This window comes from Thermothielavioides terrestris, chromosome 6 (assembly GCF_000226115.1).
Source record: "Thermothielavioides terrestris NRRL 8126 chromosome 6, complete sequence".
Taxonomy (NCBI): domain Eukaryota; kingdom Fungi; phylum Ascomycota; class Sordariomycetes; order Sordariales; family Chaetomiaceae; genus Thermothielavioides; species Thermothielavioides terrestris.
The window spans coordinates 2,377,969-2,396,476 of NC_016462.1; the positions used below are offsets into that span (position 1 = coordinate 2,377,969).

Sequence of the window (18,508 nt, forward strand, 5' to 3'; positions counted from 1 at the left end):
GGCGCGAAGTTCAGGGCCAAAAATCTCCGGGGCCCGATTCACGCGAGACGGTCCCTGTCGCCGACGGCAGTTGTCCGCACATTCACCCCATTCGTGTATCTCGAGCGCGACGGCTCAAACGATTTTTCAAGATGGTGGGCATCGGCCGCCGCATGAACAAGCTGAACGCAGTAAGTACCAGAAGACCCAGCCTAAGGCGCTACCAGGCAATGTGTGCTGACTGTCGTGTCGCAGAAGGTAGACTGAACCCACGCTGTGATTTATCCTCCTCGCGAACGACAATGCTGAGAGCCTTTTGCAGCTTGTCAAGATCAGGACAGGGCCCGGGGCGGCGGTGCTTCCTCGGGATGTCACGCGGATACACATGGAGTTTGCCCACAAGATCAATGGCGGCCACATGGGGCCAAGGTGCGAGCGATTCCATCACCCTGCCGGCGCGGCCTGCGTGCGTGAGCACTTACATCGTTCGGCAGAAAATTCTGGCGCGAGGCGTTGCCACGGCTAAAGTACTGGAATCCGGCGGTGCCCATGGTGGTCAACCGCACGCGAGACCAGGAAGGCCCCGCCACGCTGACGCTCTACTTCCGCGAGCCGGGCGCATCGCTCCAGTCCGACGTTCCGCAGCCGAGCTCGTCGACGGAGGGCCTTGCGAAGGCGCCCGCGCCGGCCGAGGGCGAGCGCATCGTCACCATCGACATGAAGAACCGGCGGTCCGAGGCCATCCTCAAGGAGTTTCTCGACAAGAGCGGCGCCGTGGCGGTGAAGACCTCGCCGCAGGACGAAGTTCTAATACGTGAAATCGCGGACCGGGAGGCGCAGGCTGCCATTGACCGGGAGGTCATGCGCAAGAGGAACGAAGAGATCAAGAGGGAACAGCGGAGGCTCGCGCAGGCGCAATCCGAGGCGGCTGCGATCCGGGAAGCGCTGTAACCTGGCTGGATAGACGGTACCTGTAAGTTTACTGTGACATGGAGGAGTTGTTTGGGGATGCCGCTTATGCATTACGAACCCCCTGTGCTGGGGATATTTGAACCTGTACGATCAGCTAGTTGAAATCTGGGCGGATACCAGCTGCGGGGTGCTCGATTCTCTACCGTGCCTCAGGAGATGGATGCGTGTTCGCCATTGCGCTCGAGACGGACAAGTTTCTGCTTTGGACGGGCCTCGATCTTGAGATGACGGCTATTACCCGCTGCAGCCCAGAGCACCTTGGTGATTCCAGCATCGTTACCCAGCCGCCCAGAGAGATGAGAGGGTCTTGCACCGGTGATGTTGGAGTGATATATGAGTGTATGACTTGACGGGATGTTTTGCGTGGTTGGGTTTAATAGAGGTTGTGTACTTGGTGTCACCGCTGCCTTTTGGTCTTGCGGGAATCAGATCGGCCGCATGGCTGGTGCATACATTTGGATGTGGACGGGACACTACATCGACCGCGAGGAGCGAGTGAACAAGCACCCTATGACGTTCAAGGTGGTTGGTAGGACTAAGGAGCAACATCCACGTTGTTAGGGCATGAAATGAAAGTGAGTTCTCAAACTCGGCAAGATCCCAACATCCCCCTTCGCCCTCTTTTCCCCTCCCCAAAGTAAACAGATGATACAATAGCAATCTTTAGTGCGCAACAACCACCACGTTCCACCACCACGCTCGTAGCGGCCACCCAGCTACTTCACTTCGTCGCGAGGTACTCGCCCCAGGTCTGCTTGCGCGCCGCCTCCCTGTCCCGCTCGTCCTGCACGACCACCGGCATCCTCCGCACCGCCCCGCCGCCGCCGCCGCCGCTTCCCCTTCGATCGACAAAGCTGGCAACCGACGCCGCCCGCTTCTCCCTGGTCCTGTCCCGGTCCCGGCGAGCGTCCGGCTCCCGCTCGCGGCCTCGGCCCTTGGCGTCCCGGTCTCTGTCGCGCTCGCGTTCGCGCTCCCTGTCCCGGCCCCGGTCCCGGTCTCTATCTCGGTCTCGGTCTCGGTCTCTGTTCCTCTCCCGGTCCCGGTCCCTCAGCCGTTCCCGCTCCCTTTCCCGGTCCCGGTCCCTCAGCCGTTCCCGCTCCCTTTCCCGGTCCCGGTCCCTCTCCCTTTCCCTCTCCCTCTCCCTCTCCCTCTCGCGTTCCCTATCCCGCTCCCTCAGCCGCTCCCTCTCCCTGCCCACCTCTCTTCCCCTATCCCTGTCCTTGTCCCTGTCCCTGTCCCTGTCCCTGTCCCGCTCGCGCTCTGCGCCCTTCCTCCCCGTCCCCGCGCCCGCCAGGTCCGACCCCGTCCGCGGCGGCGCCCCACCCGCCGGCCACGTGTACCCCCTTTCCGGCCTCCCACCGCCGCCGCCACCGCCAGCAGTGCTGCTAGTGGCAGCAGGCACGACGCCGACGACCGAGTGCCGGTGCGAGGTCGCCGGCAGCAGCTGCGGCTGCGGCTGCGGCTGCGGCGGCGGCTGATGCAGAGCTGGCGCAGGAGGCCGAGCGGAGGAGAGGGTGCTGCCGGCGAGGTAGTATGTGCGCTGGCTGTGGTGGTGGTAGCGGGAGGAGCTGCGCTCCTCGCGGTCGGAGGTTCGGCGGCGGCGGCGGTATGGCGAGGAACGGCGGGAGGAGAAGGACCGGGAGGAGGCGGCGGAATCGGAGTCATCGTAGTCGGCTAGGGAGAGCGGCGGGGAGGGGATGCTGGTTGGGCGGTAGCGGGAACGGGGGCTCTGGGGGCGGGAGGGGGATGGAGGGGCGCATGGGGCGCTGAGGCTGCCGCTGCCGGCACCGGCGCCGGGGAAGAGAGGGGACGGATGGGGTGCTGCTGATGCGGTGGCGGCGGCGGTTGCTGTGCTGTGCGCCTTGAGCGCGTCGTCGAGGAGCTGGCGGGTCTGGCGGTCGGGCTTGTCGGGCAGGAGACGGCGGGAGATCTGCTTGGGCAGGCGCTCCGGCTTGCCGTCGAGCGGGCTGTCAGCGTTGATGGGCAGGGTTGCGAAGACTTTGGCGAGCCGGTGTGCTTCCTCGTCGGGGCAGGCCCTCGTGAGTAGTGTCATCCAGCGCGACCATCCCGAGAGCGTCAGCCCCGGTACCGTGGGCCGGGCGTTGGGTTCGGCCGGCACGAGATAGTATTCGCACGCCAGCTGCTCGTACAGCTCGGTCAGCTTGAAGGGTCGTGCTCCCGGGCGGCTGCGGAAGATGTCTGGCACAGCGTCAGCATCTCGACTGCTTCCTCGTATGGCACAGTCCGGACAAGCACGGTACCTGTGAATGGAAACGGCTCGGGCTCGAGTCTATGGAGCGAGTAGAACGCCGCCATCTTCTCTGGCGTGACGACTAATGTCTTCCGTGGCAGGAACTCATCCAGCTGCAAGAGTGAGTGATCTGCGCTCCAACGAGGACGGGGCCTTCTGTTTGCATTCTCTTGGCTTACAAGAAAACTGCCGATCCCCCTGAGCACCTGTTCCCATCGCTTCGTGGGAAGGCTGTTCTGGTCGAAGAGCACGCCCCATTTCAGATCGACGACACTGATGTCGTTCTGCAAGCTTTGCGTCGGATCAGACGGCGGCGATACTGTGCTGCTTCGTGAGACGCTCGGCTGCAGTGTCCGGGGCGACAGCCCAGGGGAGCGTGGGAGCTGAGGGGAACAGGGAGACGGCGGCGGCGGCGGCGGCGACGGCTGTGGTTTGGCGGTGGACATGTCTGGCACCGTCAACCTGGGAGTTTGCTGAGTCGGGGCTGCTGTCCTGCTGTTTTCCCTCTCCATCGCTGTGGGACTCCGCATCTGCCCTACTAAGAGAAGGATCAGCTTCCTCCTCAACAACACCTGGACAAGGGGTCAGGCGGCATCTTCCTACGCTCTTCTTTGATCATCTTTCTGATTTCGACGAGCACATCGGCTGACGCGACCTGGCCTGGAGGCTTAGAGACCTCCACAACACCCTGCTTCCCCTGCACCTGCCCATTCGCCTGCCGCATTATTCCGGGCTCTCTTGGTTTCCCGACGTTCGGCGTGGTCTTCTCCGCTTGCTCAACCTCAATCTCCGCATCTGAGCCGCCAGACGACTCGTCCTCGGAGCAAGTTTCCTCCTCATCCGTTGGGTGGTCATCATCGCTGCCATCCGCAATCGGTGGCGTCGTCCGGAGAGCTGGCGGGAAGGGGAACGAGCCTCCTTTCGTAGGCAAGGGGGCAACGACCCGGTTTGGTGTTGGAGAAGCCATCTCCAGCTCTGACGAGAAGCTCAATGCAAAGCGCAGGGGCGAAACTGCAGAGTGGTCCGCTGCAGAAGGGGGGAGAGGGCAGGCGGGAGGGCATGCAAGCTGCCGCACCTAGCCCAGATATACCACCGCAAACATACTCCATGGCCCATGCCCTCGACCCAATGTCCCCTGTCCCCTTCTTCGACGTCAAGGCACTGAGCCTCAGCTTCTCCGGCTGTGTCGGCCCTGACCCGGACAACGCGCGCTGTCTGGGCGGACCACGCGAGATCAGCGTCGTCCGCCTTGCCTTGCTCCCCCCGCTCCAATAAAAGAGGCAAAGCCGCAAGCCATCGTCCACCCCCCCCAGGCTCAGCCGGAGCCCTCACATGGTTCCCCGGCGCCGCACTGCACACACAGCCAACCGACGATCATCCCGCTACAACCCAAAGGCATTGAAATAAGAAAACTCCCGGCGCACAACGCGATGCAGTACACGGGCAGCAGGCCACTTCGTACCCAGCAATAGCCCATTCCATCTTCTGCCTTGTACGCAGGCAGCCAAACCATCCAAGCCATGTGGTGTGTGGTGAGGCGCCAGATATTGCAAGCGGGGCGTGTGCCACCCCTGCCCAACGCGGGAATCGACACTCCAGCACTCCAGCCGGGCAACAGGCCAAACGCCCGGCCAACCAGAACCACAACCGCAGCCTAACCAAACACATCCGAAACCGAGTCTTCGTTAGCCTGACATGTTTGCCCCGCCTTACGCGCAGAGCCTCGGAACCCGCCTGTCTTTGCAGTTGAACCTCTCAGGTTTCCTTGATTACCTACCTTAGGCATCCCATTATCCCCTACCTTCGTCGGAAGCACCCCTAGCTGAATTAGGCCGCCAAAGACCTAACTTGCCACCGAGCCCAACACGGACAGTCCGAGAGAACGAAACCCGTGCCACAGCACAGCGATGGCAGTGAATTCCAAATGCCCAGCGAAGAAGAACAGAGAGGTACTAACCCAACCAGACTCGAGACCGACGACAACCACTAAACATACCATACCCCGGGTCTCGCTGTCTCCGTTGGGGCAAGGCAAACCTCCCTCCCCCCCCCCCCCTTATGCACGGGTCATGCTGTTGTCGATCCCAAGCAAGTTGAGCCCAACCATCTTCCGACGTTTCCAGCCACCGAAAGGGGAGGCAGCCAGCCTCGGCGCCTCGCACTCTGGCAGTTTGCATCCCGCATCCCGCATCTTTGAGCTCACATCTCACATCTTCCACTGCCGGAACCCCAAGCGGAAATCCATATCTATTTCTTACCACAACCCGCCAAACTACATATACTGAATGGTTCTCATAACCCTCTCTCCCTCCCTCCGTTTTGTGCTGCCATCCATCATCCATCTACTACACCCACGAGCAGCAAGAACAGGGGCGTAGACAAGGACAAGACAAGCCATGAAGACACCAAGGAAAGAGAATGCCACGCCAAACAATCAATCACCAGGACGAAGGCCAGGCCAATGAGTCACAAGGCAACCCCTCCCATCCACCTCCACCTTACGGAGGTAGAGCTCAGCGGCAGCAAGATCACCAGCCGGGCGCACAACCCGGGTTTTTTTTTTTTTTTTTTTTCTTGCAAACTCCTGCCTGTCTGGCACCCCTCCAGCCCCGGGGATCGGGAGCGGGGAGGGGATAGGGGGACGGGTACCTTCTCCTCCCATCCCGGCACCGGCCGGGCTCGGTCTGCTGGTACCATGCGGTGGTGGTATCAATTCAAATTCAGTTTGGTGGTCCGGTCGAGGGTTCGGTGAAGCAAGCAGGCTACCGACAGATGCTGATCGTTAATTAGCTACCGCAGTATCTAATTAGTGTAGGTAGTGCTTGGTTTCAAAATCTTGGAGGGTAGCTTAGTTGCTGGTACAGTACGCAGTGTACCCATCTTATCCCCGCCTTCTTCCTGTCTGCCTCGCGAGTGTGTGACACGCATCTTGGCGGTGGCAGTTTCGCTGATGATGGCCATGGCTGGCCGTGACCAGATGGCCTGATTCAGCTTGTACAGTACACGTCGTACCAGCCCATGTGGTTGTCCGAGTTGCGCCGGGCCGGGCTCGATGAGGCTTCGTATCAAACCTGGCTTGGAACAAGGTAGAACGTCGGTCATGGTTCCGTGTTGCCCGGCCCCAGGGAGGTGACGAAATCAAACCGTTGTTGCTCTCCTGTACGGGGAGCTCATACATTGAGATTTACATAGCCCCGACTGAGGGGGGCAGCCATATCCGATTCCAGTATCCCTTTCCGCCCCTTATTCCGGGGTCCCCCCTTCGTAGTTCTTCCCAGCGAAGAACCAGATTAAGCAACTGACCGAGGAAAAGAAAAAAAAATCAACGGAAGGCGAGAAAAAAGGAACCAAGGGGAAAAACGTGGCGAAATGGCAACATGTACGGGCGAAAGATGAGCCCAACGAAGCCTGGCACTTCCAATGCAAAGACCTCCATTCGCTCCGCAGCATGCCGGCGTCTTCCTCACATATTGTCATCGGAGTCGCCTTCAAAGTCGCCGTGGTTCTCGAAAGGGATATCGTACTTCAGGTAGTCCGGAAGCTGAGGCGGCTGCTTGCGCGTGGGCTGCTCGAGAGTCAATCCAAGCTCCGGACAAGCTCACACGGTAAAAGGTGTAAATACGCACCGCTCTGGCCCATCCCTTCTTTCCCAGATTCTCCGGCCGGAGGTTCTCCGTCTCCGCACGGGTGCTCGCGCTGTCAGACACGACAGTCGGGGTCTTCATCATGCGGGCGTACTCGCTGTTGGGGCCCCAGGCGTTGAAAAAGATGCCTTTGACCTGTTTCGCATCAGCCGTCGTGGCGCTGCCCATGGCCGAGGCCTTCTCCGCGGATTTTATCATGGATTCCGTAATTGTATCTGGGATCAACCAGTGAGGCGCTCTGCCTTTCCCCTTGAGATGGGGAGGGATAATATTGTCCATTCGGTTGGCGTCTGAGCGAGGCGCCTCGCCGGCAAGACTGCTGCTGGCCGTGCCTCCGAAGTCCGAGGACATATCGTCGGTGGCGGAAGCAGGCTGAAAACGCTGTTAGCGATTCAACCTCACTGCCCCCCCCCCCCCCCCCCGTAGGATAAGAGGTTCGTTACCTGAATGCCACCGAAGTCCCCAGCGCCCCACTCGAACACCATCTCGTCTCTCAGATGGGAAGCATGAGGCAGTCTGGGTCGCATCTCCTCTGCCGACAACTGGCCGCCCGGCGCCGGCAGCGTTTCTCCGTTTTCGGTCTTAAGCTGCCACTCGGTACAATCGAGGCACCACTGCCATGCAAAATGTAGAGTGAGAAGTGCGGTCCTGATCGATGAACAGGGAGCGCGGACAAGGACAACTTACGTTCTTTCCGTTACGTCTCGTGCTCTTGCTGAAGAATCGCAGCTCCCGCCAGCGGCCGCAAGGTCCGTTGCACTTCAGCTCGAGCGCCTGCTTCGCCGAATGCTCCTTGCAGCGGATACCGGTACGCGCCGGGGTTGCGGTTCCATTGCGGGCTTGCTGCTCGTATTTCTCAAGCTGGGTCTTCGAAAACTGGTCGCGAGTCTTCCACTCGCCATGCTCGCAGCGCAGTCGGTCGGCCATTTTGGTTCAGTGATGATTCCGCCTGCTCGCCTGGAATTAGTGTCATGAGGGACGAAGCGCCTGGCTGACGAGACTGAGCAGCGGCAAAGGCCCTTACTATCAGAGCAATCGGCCAACGTAAGGTACTGAGACGATCGGACAAAGTCCCCAGTTCTCTGGCTGAGATTCTTGATTCAAGGAAAGCTTGTTTGCTGCTTGAACCAGGAAGGAAAAAAACGAATGAGGTGCGGAGGGGATAACTTGAAAAGCGCGGATCCGCCCGACAATGACCTCCAGAGGGCGAAGTGGCGGAGTGTTGGGTCGGCTGGGCACTGTTGGAATCCACGAACCTCGCAGACTCGGCGCGCTTCGACTTGAAAGCGGCAGTTCTTGTCTGACTACTCGGATGATGGGAATAATGAAGCCGGCCTGCCTCTGGAGTTGTCTGGCTCTGAGAGAGAGAACTCAACAGGGAATGGATCTGTTGTGGAGAGAAGAAAGCGAGGAGATTCAGGCATTCAAACAATGAGAAATTGAGTGCCTCTGCTCCGGAATGCGAGCGAGCTAAGTGTCCGCCAGATCGATTTCCGCCGCCGATGCGAGCAAGGAAGGAGCCAGCTACTCAGGGTTGAGAGGAGCACTCGCGCCTTCTAGGTATTAGGCAGGCGCTCTTGCACAACAACTGCCCGGAATTCCTGGACTGTGCAAAGTGCCAACCAGATTTGGGAGGTACCCCAATGGAAGTCCTTACAAGCCCGAATTGTCACTGGATGCGAGCCATTTGTTCATTGGGAAGCCTGAACCTACAACGAGCTGGACGGAGCTGCACATACGGGGGATGATCTCACGCTTGCTTCCTCTTTAACCCTACACAAGTGGACAAAAATGCGGCTGCCGAGATCCCTCACTGTCTCTCGTCTTGGACCACAGTTCATTGGAGCAATGCTTGATTGCCTGGTGATGCGATGATATCCCCCATCTCGGCCGCTGTCCGATAGGCACCTACGGTCAGGGGGAAAAGCATTGTTGCCTCGTAGCCTCGTGGCCTCACAGCCTTGTAAAGGAGTTACGAGCCAAAACATAGAAGCACGTCTTTGCCTTGGAGACAGTAGCTCTAGATGTGCAGAATTTGTGTCCCTTGTTCCAGCTGCATACCTCTCTTCCTTTCGGAGTCTTCCCCCCAGTTCACCCGGTCGACACCAAAGCTGAAGACCAGCCTCTTCCCGGCGTACCTTAGGTGCTTCTCACTTTTGCTCACCTCCCTTCAGGTACCCTTTTCACTGCCACGGCAGATTATGAGAATTACTCAAAACCTAGCGAGCAACACAGCACAGCACCGGCCCTTTCCGAACGGGATGACCAACTTTAGGATCAACATCGTCTCAGACAACGTCTGCCCCTGGGTACGGGCGCGCAGAGCGACATTCTAATGAACGCAGACCAGTCACGGGTAGTAGTTGAATGCTAATCAATCAAACAACACCTTCACCATCCCACGGTCGCCGTCCTACCTGGACGAAACATCGCTGAAGCAGGACATCCCGCTCCTGGAGCGTTTCACGCAACGCTTCGGGGCCGATTGGACCGCGGCATTACAGGAGCGGCTGCGCAACATGGGCGCGCAGGAGGGCATCGCGTTCAGTTCCGCCGGCAAGCTCAGCAACACGCGGGACTCGCACCGACTAATCCAGCTGAGCAAGATCAAGGGCAGCGAGGTGGCGGGGAGAACTGCGTCGTACTGGCGTTGTTCCAAGACTACTTTGAAGGCGCGGGCAACGTCACCAGCCACGAGACGCTTATCCTTGTCGGCGACGAGGCCGGGCTTGACCGAGAGGAGGGAAAGCAGTGGCTGGCGTCGGGGAAGGGAGGGGTCGAAGTCGATGCTGAGGTGCGGGAGGCAAAGGCGAAGGGGATTCGCAGCGTGCCTCACTTTACCATCCAGGGCAGGCAAGCACGAGGTCGACGGTGCGCAGGACTCTCAGGATTTCATGGAGGTGTTTGCCAAAGTCAAGGATAAGGAGCGCTGGGACTATTCGACCTCGGGACGTTACATAAGTAGCTGAGTGAAGCCGTTTTGAAATAGGTGGCTTAACCCATAGGTAGTACATTCTGATGAAACCCTAGATGTCACCCCAATCTTTCGTCCGGATGCTCGACGCGCGTCAACAATGCGCATAAGCTGCCTCGGTGGGACATTCCGGCGGCTGCATACTGTACGGAACGACACCAAATCAGGATGAACACCCCGGCTGGCATGAACGCCCGGGTCGCTGACTGATAATGGATAATGCCCTTCCAGGATGCGGTGCAGCGCAAGCAGCAGGCTTGTCTGAGGTGGACCAAGGAATCGACCTGTGATGCATTGTGTCAAGTGACGGTCGCCGCAACGTGGTAACCAACCGTGTGATCCTGTCACTCAAACTCTGCAGCCGCATCGGATTGTAGTGCATATAAGGCATGCTAGCTTGTTACCGAGGTAGGTGGAAATATATGTACACAGTAGAGAAAAAGACGGAAATGAAAGGGCACAGAGAAAGGGAAAACAAGAGAGAACGGAGAAAGGAAAGAGAAAAAGAAAGAAATGTGCACTGTTGGAACCCAGCAACTACGACGTGCGCGGATACAGAGGTACCTTGGGACACCGAAGACAAACTGAGCTGGGCGCCTCCCGAGTTCCCGACCGACAACTCGCATCTCAAGCTTCTCATCTGCTCTCGAGGGCGCTGATTGATGGCCAACTTCCATGTGAACGACCACAGTAACTTGCTCCTGCGACACTGTTGCTGTCCCCAGTTACGCTCCACTCACGTTAGTGCTGGGTGCGGAAGCTCCGGCAACGGTGCCGGACAGGGGCACAGCCTGCCCCTCTGGGACCAGGTTCGCTCAGGCCAGTCTAACCAACTTCGGTGGCGTGCAATTTCCCAGTCTCCCGGAACGACCACGATGACATGCAGAAATAGTCTCTTCGTTACCGCGGAGGAACTGGTTTTTTCTTGATGCCAAATTTCCGTTTGATGAAGATGGACTGATTGCAACGCTAACCTTCGAGAATACACAGTAGGTGGAGGGCGATGAGGTTATGGGACGGAATCGTTGCCGGGGCGGTGCAATGTCGTTTCTTCCAGAAGCTCTCTCGCTTGGCACAGCGTTGCAACCATGTTGCTATCGATGGCATACCTTAAGTTACGGCATAACTACGGTACCTCGGTAGTACGCTGGATCAACGTAGGCGCGATGTGCTGGAATAATGCTGAGTTCAGGCTAAGGTGCTGGTGTAGTACATATAAAAAGAACTTGTGGTTTCCGTGCCGTCAATCTTCAAGCGCCTCTGCCGACGCGCAGTCGAGATAGAGGCAACTCGCACCGGGCAGGCTCCAGGAACAGGTAGGGAGGCATATGTAGTGTAAACAGGACCCTGTCCTTAGCAAGCAGCGCTCCACTCTGTGTGTCATACAGTTAGTGGCGAAGGTTTCCAGAACTCGCTCTTGGACACTGCCTGTTTCAGCCCCTCATCGCTTGAACGGCGTCTCGCGAGTCGAACATGTCCTACACAGTACACTACTCGCAGTAGTGTATGCTAACGCCGGCCCGGTGCGGTGGATCAAATACAACCCAAGATGAAAAGCCCTAGTGTACGGAATACACGACACAGTAAACGTTCCACACTATTCCGTACAGTATGTAAGGTAGTCAACAATTTACTGTGGGAAGCGAAGAGAGCTAGGAAGATATCGTGTGAACGCCGGAGTGAATCGTCCACCGGACTCCTCACTGCGAGGAGATACCGCAGTAGTGTACGGAAGTACCACAGTACACTACACTAGATTGCGGCCTCTTGGCTCCGCTCTCGCGTGGCTTCTGTTGCCGAAGCTCATTCCCGTCAACTTCGTTTGGAGGATCCATCGCACAACTTCGCGGCTCGCCGTCCGGTTACCCATGACACGACGGGGCTTGGCAGGTTGATGCTTTGGGAATAGAAACCCATGTGAGCCCCCCTTTTTGGGTGGAGCTACACTCCAAACGAGGCATTAATAATGCCCCTCCCGCTTTTCCAATTGGGACGTTTGGGGCCTGCAGCCCGAGTCGAAGCTCTGATTCGAGAACCGTGACTCTCCAACGGTACCTAGCGCGCTGCTCTCCGCGTCATGCGACTGCAGTTTTGCTTGTGTCGCAGGACGACGCGCTGGGGATTCCTCGACTGCAGCGCATGAAACAGGAGAGCGAGGGATCTTTGACGAGTCAAGTTGCCGCTCCATTGTTTTTCCTCTTTACTGTGGTACTGTGGTGACTGGGCACCGTTGCGGGTTCCAAGGGTCTTTCATTTTCGAATGGATCTCATCTCTTTCTCACCCCACCCACTTCCTCCGCCCTCCAGCGTTTCGGCTGCCCCGAGCACCGTTGGAGCACCGTTGCAACCTGGAAAAGCAACGTTATCATTTCCTGTTTTGAGCGGCGTGGGGCTGGTCGAATGAGGCTGCGGTCGTGCCTCTTCGCTGCAAGTCCAGCCACTGGAAGCTGGAACCCACAGCACCGCCCGGTGATGCTGCGAATATCCCCCAGTGCCCTCCGCCACATCGACAACTCTGCATGCGCGAGAACTGCGCCGTGGTTGCCGTCAGGATTGCTATTGGTGCCCTCTCGAAGAATGGGCTGGCCGGATTTTCCAGCCAAATAACACACAGGATTGGCAATGGAGCTCTTGGCAACAACGAACAGCCGAATGGATTCTCCAACGGCCGGCCCGGATGCAGATCCAGCAGGCTGCCCACGAGGAGCATACCAACCTGTAATCATCCCACAATGGACGGGAGACCGGGAGCTGGGCAACCGCGAGTTGGAAAATTGCAACGGGCCACATCGTTCGGTTTTGTTGACTTGATGGCGACCCAGCCAGTGCGTCACATGAGGCATCGTTAAAAGAAGCCTCTGCAAATGTAATGTGAACGAGCTTTGTTGTGTTGATAGGCGTGTGGAAGCGTGCTGTGCATTTCTGGATGCCCGCCCAGGCACCCGACATTGTGATGGCTCCCCAAACTGCCCTGTGGTTGCCCATCACACTGGGCCACCAAAACAGCCGTGCATGCGCCGCCAGTCTGCCTGCTGACCGGGGATCTGACGGAAAAACTCTCGCTTGACTCCAGGATTTGCACCCTGTACACTAGCGTAGGATAGTACTCCAAAAGCACAGGCAGTGTGATCTTTGAGCATCGAATTTGCTTTTTCAACCTCTTCAACCACCCCGGCCCGAGTTCAAATTGCGTCTCGAAAAGAGCAACGCTTCCCCGAGTCGCTAGCGAAATTGGCGCCCCTACCGTTTTTCACCCCGGTCGCAGCGATTCACGCCAAGGCTCCCCGTGAACGGACCCATCTTCCACGCAGAGCACCTTGGTGGGCTCCTCCTCCTTCACCCCAGCGCCGCGGCAGGTCCATCCATCGACGCTTGACCTCGCGACCGATGAGTGAGCTGGTTGTGTCTCTGGAATCGCTCAGTGGTTCCGCTCATTCATTTGATCCGCGTCGGTGCTCGTTTTTGATGCCGTTATTTGTCTTGCGACGAGAACAAGGCGAAGCACCGAGCCTTCGCTGAGGGACGACCGCCCCGGCCCAGCAGGTACCTCGAGAAACCCGCACTATCCGGCGCAGCGGGACGACCTGCAGCCCCAGGTCACGACCACGCGGCTGGCGCTGTTTCCCCTGCGCGTACGGAAGAACTACGCTCTTGTCGACGCTCTTTTCTTGTACGGTATCACCTCGCTCACTTCCGACACGGAGCGCTGCCCTGGCAAATTTCAACCTCGTGGATCTTTCCATTGCTTCGGTCCGCGCTAGCTGGCCCTCCCGGTTAGTTACACTCACGAAAGGGGTGCTCCATTTTCCCTGGCCCCGGCCGCCGTTCCACGCACCCACCCACAACGCGAGCAATCCTGGCCCTCGGCCCTGGGCTTCTCCCAAAATTGTCCGGAATACCCTGTCCCAAGCTCGTCGACCACCTCCTTTTCCCCTCGCGTGCAAATCATTTCATGTCGCTCTTTTCTGAGGAAACACTCGTCCACTCCTTTGCCCAACTCATCGACTCCTCCGTGTTGTCCAACTATATTCGCTCTTTGCCCCCTCACGAAGCTTTGATCGCTGGCTACCGATCTCGTCAACGGGCCTCCGACTTGTGTGGCCACTGCCAACACCCCCTCCGAACGCATCCGTTCTCGAAACACTCTCGCTTGGCCTGCCGCCTCAACGAGCGCCCGTTCTGAATGCTACGTTAACGGTCTCTGGGCTCTTTTGTGTGCGCGGGAGCGCGCTTTTTGGCATTACGCGCCCCTACACAGCGCGCAAGGGAACGCTCCTGTGCTGAGGCGCTGCACTGGTCCCATCGTTGCCTTGTGACCACCAACCCGACACCCCGCTTCGAATTCACCTCTTCGGCACCATGACAGTAGCGCACGACTTGACCCGCCGGAGGTCCGCACAGGCCATCAGCGGGCTGGCCCTCGAGGACCGGTTCGAGGTGTTGAAGGAGATTGGCGACGGGAGCTTCGGCAGCGTGGTGCTCGCTCGGGTGCGGAGTGCCGGCGCCAATGTCGCTCGCCGTGGCACGGTGGTACGTCGTTGTACGCCCCAAGCTGAACGTTGAGATACAAATAGACTGACCGGACGCTTCCAGGTCGCTATCAAGACAATGAAGAAGACCTTCGACTCGTTCTCGGCTTGCCTGGAATTGAGGGAAGTTGTCTTCCTCCGGACATTACCGGCCCATGCTCACCTCGTGCCGGCGCTCGACATCTTCCTCGACCCTTTCAGCAAGAAGCTTCACATCTGCATGGAGTACATGGAAGGAAATCTGTATCAACTAATGAAGGCGCGGGATCACAAGTGCCTTGACAATGCCAGTGTCAAGAGCATCCTCTTCCAGATCATGCAAGGCCTCGAACACATCCACGCCCACAACTTCTTCCACCGCGATATTAAGCCCGAGAACATCCTCGTCTCGACATCATCCCATTCCGACTACAGCAACTCGTTCAGGCGGTACTCGGCATTGGTCACTCCGCCCTCAACGCCACCCACATACACCGTCAAGATCGCCGACTTCGGCCTGGCGCGAGAGACGCATTCGAAACTTCCATACACGACCTATGTATCGACACGGTGGTATCGTGCGCCAGAGGTACTCCTGAGGGCTGGCGAGTACTCTTCACCGGTCGACATCTGGGCGGTCGGCGCCATGGCTGTCGAGGTCGCCACGTTGAAGCCTCTGTTCCCCGGCGGAAATGAGGTCGACCAGGTGTGGCGGGTCTGCGAGATTATGGGAAGCCCTGGATTCTGGACCAGCAAGGCCGGCGAGCCAGTCGGTGGTGGAGAATGGAGGGAAGGGACCCGCCTCGCTGGCAAACTCGGATTCTCGTTCCCCAAGATGGCGCCGCACTCGATGGATACGATTCTGCCTGCTCCGCAATGGCCTGCGTCGCTCGCTCGCTTCGTCACTTGGTGCCTCATGTGGGACCCCAAGAACCGGCCGACATCAACACAGGCGCTTGCGCACGAGTACTTCGCCGACGCTGTCGACCCACTGCGGCCGAAATCATCGGCCTCCAAGATCCTGGGCCGAAAGCAATCCGACGTTGGCCGGGGGAAGGAGTCTGCTACCCCCACACCGACCTCATCAAAGCCATCGTGGTTCAGAAAGTCCCTGATTGGACGGTCGGAGAGCGTCGAGGTTATCGCTGTTGCACCGCAGCCCGTCGCCGCCAAGGAAAACGTTGCTCCCCGTCCCGCGCCAGTTATCCCGTCTGACGCTCCGGCACCGAAGCCGCGAGCGACCGCCGCGAAGCGGGCTACCTGGAACAACGGGCCATCAAATGGCGCGCCCATGCCAATTCTTCCCACTATTCGCCCCATCTCCCCGCTCTCCGACGCTGTTACTGTTCAAGGGAACAGCAGAACGCCGTCGCACCACGATGTTTATGCCCACGGTGGCTCCAGGGTTCCTCCGGTCGAGGAGAAGGGCTCGAAGAAGATCGGGCGGCAACTGTCAGTGAACTCGAGTACGAATCACTACACCGAGCTGCACAGGCAGCAAGCAGAGCGGGCGCTCAACGGCAATTCGGGCCTCGCCTCGCCGACGAGCGTCAAGGAGAGCTTCTTTTCTCACCTACGCAAGCGGGCAAGGAGATTTTCTGGGAGGCACCAGACACCCATCTCACCGAGCTACGATGACCTCGAGGCCCAAGCCGGTTGCGGGCCGTGGGGGAGTAACAGGTCCTCCATGGTCATTGACAGCCAGCCGCCTGTGCCGGTCCCAAAGGATATGTACGATTCACTGGACAAGAAACTGCGTGACGCGCCGCAGGTGTCCGAGGTCCCGCCCGCGCCACCAGCTCACCATGTGACGCCGAGCAGCCAGCTGAAGCGCCACCACTCGCTCCCGCATCATGAACCTCGCTCGATCGACAACCTGATGCTGGCTGCTCGTGGCTCGGGCCCCGCGTCAGGCCGGACACGGAGGGCACAGGCGGCCCAGGGCGTCAACCAATACGATGCCCCCGATGAGGAGGACGAGCTGCTGGATGAGGTCCTGATCTCGACCCACCGCGCCATGAAGCGCCTCGAGAAGGAGGAGCAGCCGCTGAGGCAAGCAGCCAGCAACATGGGGCTGGCCAACCCGTACCCGACGCCGTCCCCGTCTGCGGGCGGCAACGTGATGCTCTTTGGCGATGGGAAGGAGGCTGTGACGCCGAAGCCGCTGAACTTGAACAAAAAGACGGAGGAGTACAAGTGGCCTACACCTCCATACGACGAGGGCGACTGGGCCGCGTCGGCATCGGCGAGCATCTGGGCGGCAGGCAACCGCTTCTAAACACGCACTCGGCTCGGCGGCGGACTTGTCCTACCGCGATCCTTCATCCTTCTCTCTCGCTCGTCTTCTTTCTCACACACAAAAGTCTTGTTCCTGGCTCGGGCTCATGGGACGGTGTTGGGGCCTGTTCTCGCTTTTTCTGGGTGGCATCATCATACACTATCGGTCGCATCGCTCATTGTTCGGTTATCTTGAATCGGTTCTTGGTTTCTTGGAGGTGTCTGTCGGAAAACACACGCGTTTCTACCCTTCTTCCCTTCTTTTTTTTGTTGCTCTTCGCTCCTCCACACACACCGCGCTTCTGGACGTGGCAATCTTCATTTTATTGCTTATTCTCTTCTCTTCAGAGATCGCGAATACCCCTGGGGATGGATTTTGTGGCATAACACCTTCTTGTTCGAAAGTACAGATTCTAATCATCTTGTTCATTGTGTTATCTCATCAAACTTCTATCTCTTGCTCAATCTGCCATCAGATACAATACCCCCCTTATATATAGATTGGAAGGACCGGCTGGATGGGTCGTCTTGGTCCTCTCCTGCTCCGCCCCAGGCCGCAGGGCACAGACCACTGTTGGAGCGAAGTCACGGTGCGGAGAAGGATTGGTGTCCGCAGAGAGTATTTTTCCTTTTGTCATTGACCACACCACACTCAGACACATACATATCTTTCCTTCTCATCAGGTGAATTTTGATGGGCTGGAGGAAACGGCGGGATTGGGGAGGAGGAGGCTCGATTGATATTGTTGTCGTCCTACTACTTAGTTCATTTACTTCGCGACAAAGCACCAACACTGCACATCTTAGCCTTACATACCATACCATTATGCGTCCTCGCGTTTCCCTGCTCACCTCTAATTCTCCCTTTCCAGTTACTTGATCTTGTGAAGGGACAACTCGGTCGGAGACATCGCTGTTCCAATTGGTATCGCCTTGCTGCCTTCTCTCGGTAATTACGTCTGGTGTATGTGTACATTCAGCGTGTGGCTGGGCCGCTGTGTCTCAGAGATCAGATACGTTCGCCAAGGCTCTGCCGACTTCACCAGCGTGAGCCGGTCTTCTTTCCCATGCATAGTGTCCTGTACATCGACAGATAACTGCAGGCAGGGCCTCGATTGTTCTCGTCAACCCCCTATCTTCGTGGAGGCCGTGCCAACGGAGAACCACCCGTTTTCTTGACACGGCAGTCCGGTTTGCTCTGTCTTATGCCTCCTGTTCCCCTGCAGATTCCGTAATGCTGACGCTCGAAGATCGGGTCTCACTTTGGGGCGTCACGCCTGCCGGATCTGGGGTAGATCTGTTTGCTAGTGTATGTACCCATGCCGCATGCACACACTGATTGTGCGAGTGAAGATCAGGCCGCTGCACGGCGTGTGCGCTGGCTACACTCCAGTTGCCCGGTTCCCGTCACCTGCCTACCTAGTTAATCGCTGGATACAAGATCACAGTGCACAACGCTAGTTGGTGCGAGTACGGAGTGGGGGATCTGCGACACGAGCCATCCACTGTGTGTGTTGTTTGCTTGGGCATTTTTGGAGGATACAGAGGGGTTCGTTGATCGGCTGCCCCTCGCGCACGAGGGGCGCGAGGGGCGCGGTGGTCATGGTGGGCTTGCTTGCTTTTTGGGCGCGAAGTTGAACTGGAAGAGGGAAGCCACCCCCATTCTTCAGCTTTGCTTGTGGTGGTCGTGGGTTATGCTGCCAGATTGGTGGTGGCTGCCGTTGCTTTTGCAGGCGACTGACAGTCCGCATATCCCGTCCCTCAAGGTACACACCTGAAGTTTGGATACCCTCGAGCCATCCTCTCATTTACGTCTACGGTGTTGTTAACCTTTTCCTGCGTCGTCTCGTGCCTTCCTCAGTGGGCGGCCTGACGTGATTTGGAACCTGCTGCTGGGCTTCCC

The 18,508-nt window shown here is 58.3% G+C and overlaps 6 protein-coding genes across 6 annotated transcripts; 3 read left to right on the forward strand and 3 right to left on the reverse strand.

Annotated features, from left to right (window-relative positions):
* The first annotated feature begins 70 nt into the window (after window positions 1–70).
* THITE_2171668 (uncharacterized protein) lies at window positions 71–1,193 on the forward strand. Its single transcript, XM_003657927.1, has 3 exons — window positions 71–170; window positions 302–408; window positions 474–1,193. Exons 1-3 carry the CDS (start codon window positions 132–134, stop codon window positions 928–930), a joined length of 603 nt encoding a protein of 200 aa, XP_003657975.1. The 5' UTR covers window positions 71–131; the 3' UTR covers window positions 931–1,193.
* A 479-nt stretch (window positions 1,194–1,672) lies between these two features.
* Window positions 1,673–4,169, reverse strand: THITE_2148274 (uncharacterized protein; the record flags this gene model as incomplete). The annotated part of the gene is made up of 5 exons (XM_003657928.1): window positions 1,673–2,051; window positions 2,292–3,150; window positions 3,213–3,315; window positions 3,382–3,694; window positions 3,853–4,169. 5 exons carry the CDS (start codon window positions 4,167–4,169, stop codon window positions 1,673–1,675), a joined length of 1,971 nt encoding a protein of 656 aa, XP_003657976.1.
* Window positions 4,170–6,665: 2,496 nt separating this feature from the next.
* Window positions 6,666–7,197, reverse strand: THITE_159398 (uncharacterized protein; the record flags this gene model as incomplete). The annotated part of the gene is made up of 2 exons (XM_003657929.1): window positions 6,666–6,767; window positions 6,829–7,197. The coding sequence occupies 2 exons, from the start codon at window positions 7,195–7,197 to the stop codon at window positions 6,666–6,668; spliced, it is 471 nt and encodes a 156-aa protein (XP_003657977.1).
* A 142-nt stretch (window positions 7,198–7,339) lies between these two features.
* Window positions 7,340–7,773, reverse strand: THITE_159399 (uncharacterized protein; the record flags this gene model as incomplete). Its single annotated transcript, XM_003657930.1, has 2 exons — window positions 7,340–7,378; window positions 7,534–7,773. 2 exons carry the CDS (start codon window positions 7,771–7,773, stop codon window positions 7,340–7,342), a joined length of 279 nt encoding a protein of 92 aa, XP_003657978.1.
* Window positions 7,774–9,107: 1,334 nt separating this feature from the next.
* THITE_2148276 (uncharacterized protein) lies at window positions 9,108–9,815 on the forward strand (the record flags this gene model as incomplete). The annotated part of the gene is made up of 4 exons (XM_003657931.1): window positions 9,108–9,155; window positions 9,210–9,487; window positions 9,538–9,673; window positions 9,705–9,815. The coding sequence occupies 4 exons, from the start codon at window positions 9,108–9,110 to the stop codon at window positions 9,813–9,815; spliced, it is 573 nt and encodes a 190-aa protein (XP_003657979.1).
* Window positions 9,816–14,091: 4,276 nt separating this feature from the next.
* THITE_2124306 (uncharacterized protein) lies at window positions 14,092–16,898 on the forward strand. Its single transcript, XM_003657932.1, has 2 exons — window positions 14,092–14,350; window positions 14,414–16,898. Exons 1-2 carry the CDS (start codon window positions 14,180–14,182, stop codon window positions 16,604–16,606), a joined length of 2,364 nt encoding a protein of 787 aa, XP_003657980.1. The 5' UTR covers window positions 14,092–14,179; the 3' UTR covers window positions 16,607–16,898.
* Window positions 16,899–18,508: the final 1,610 nt, after the last annotated feature.

What these genes read in the sequence shown, in the direction of transcription:
- THITE_2124306 (XM_003657932.1), top strand. Translation starts at nt 14,180, where the DNA reads ATGACAGTAGCGCACGACTTGACCCGCCGGAGGTCCGCACAGGCCATC. An exon ending in TCGCTCGCCGTGGCACGGTG is followed by an intron (nt 14,351 to 14,413) that starts GTACGTCGTTGT and finishes GGACGCTTCCAG; the next exon opens with GTCGCTATCAAGACAATGAA.
- THITE_2171668 (XM_003657927.1), top strand. Translation starts at nt 132, where the DNA reads ATGGTGGGCATCGGCCGCCGCATGAACAAGCTGAACGCA. An exon ending in GCATGAACAAGCTGAACGCA is followed by an intron (nt 171 to 301) that starts GTAAGTACCAGA and finishes AGCCTTTTGCAG; the next exon opens with CTTGTCAAGATCAGGACAGG. An exon ending in GGCGGCCACATGGGGCCAAG is followed by an intron (nt 409 to 473) that starts GTGCGAGCGATT and finishes ATCGTTCGGCAG; the next exon opens with AAAATTCTGGCGCGAGGCGT.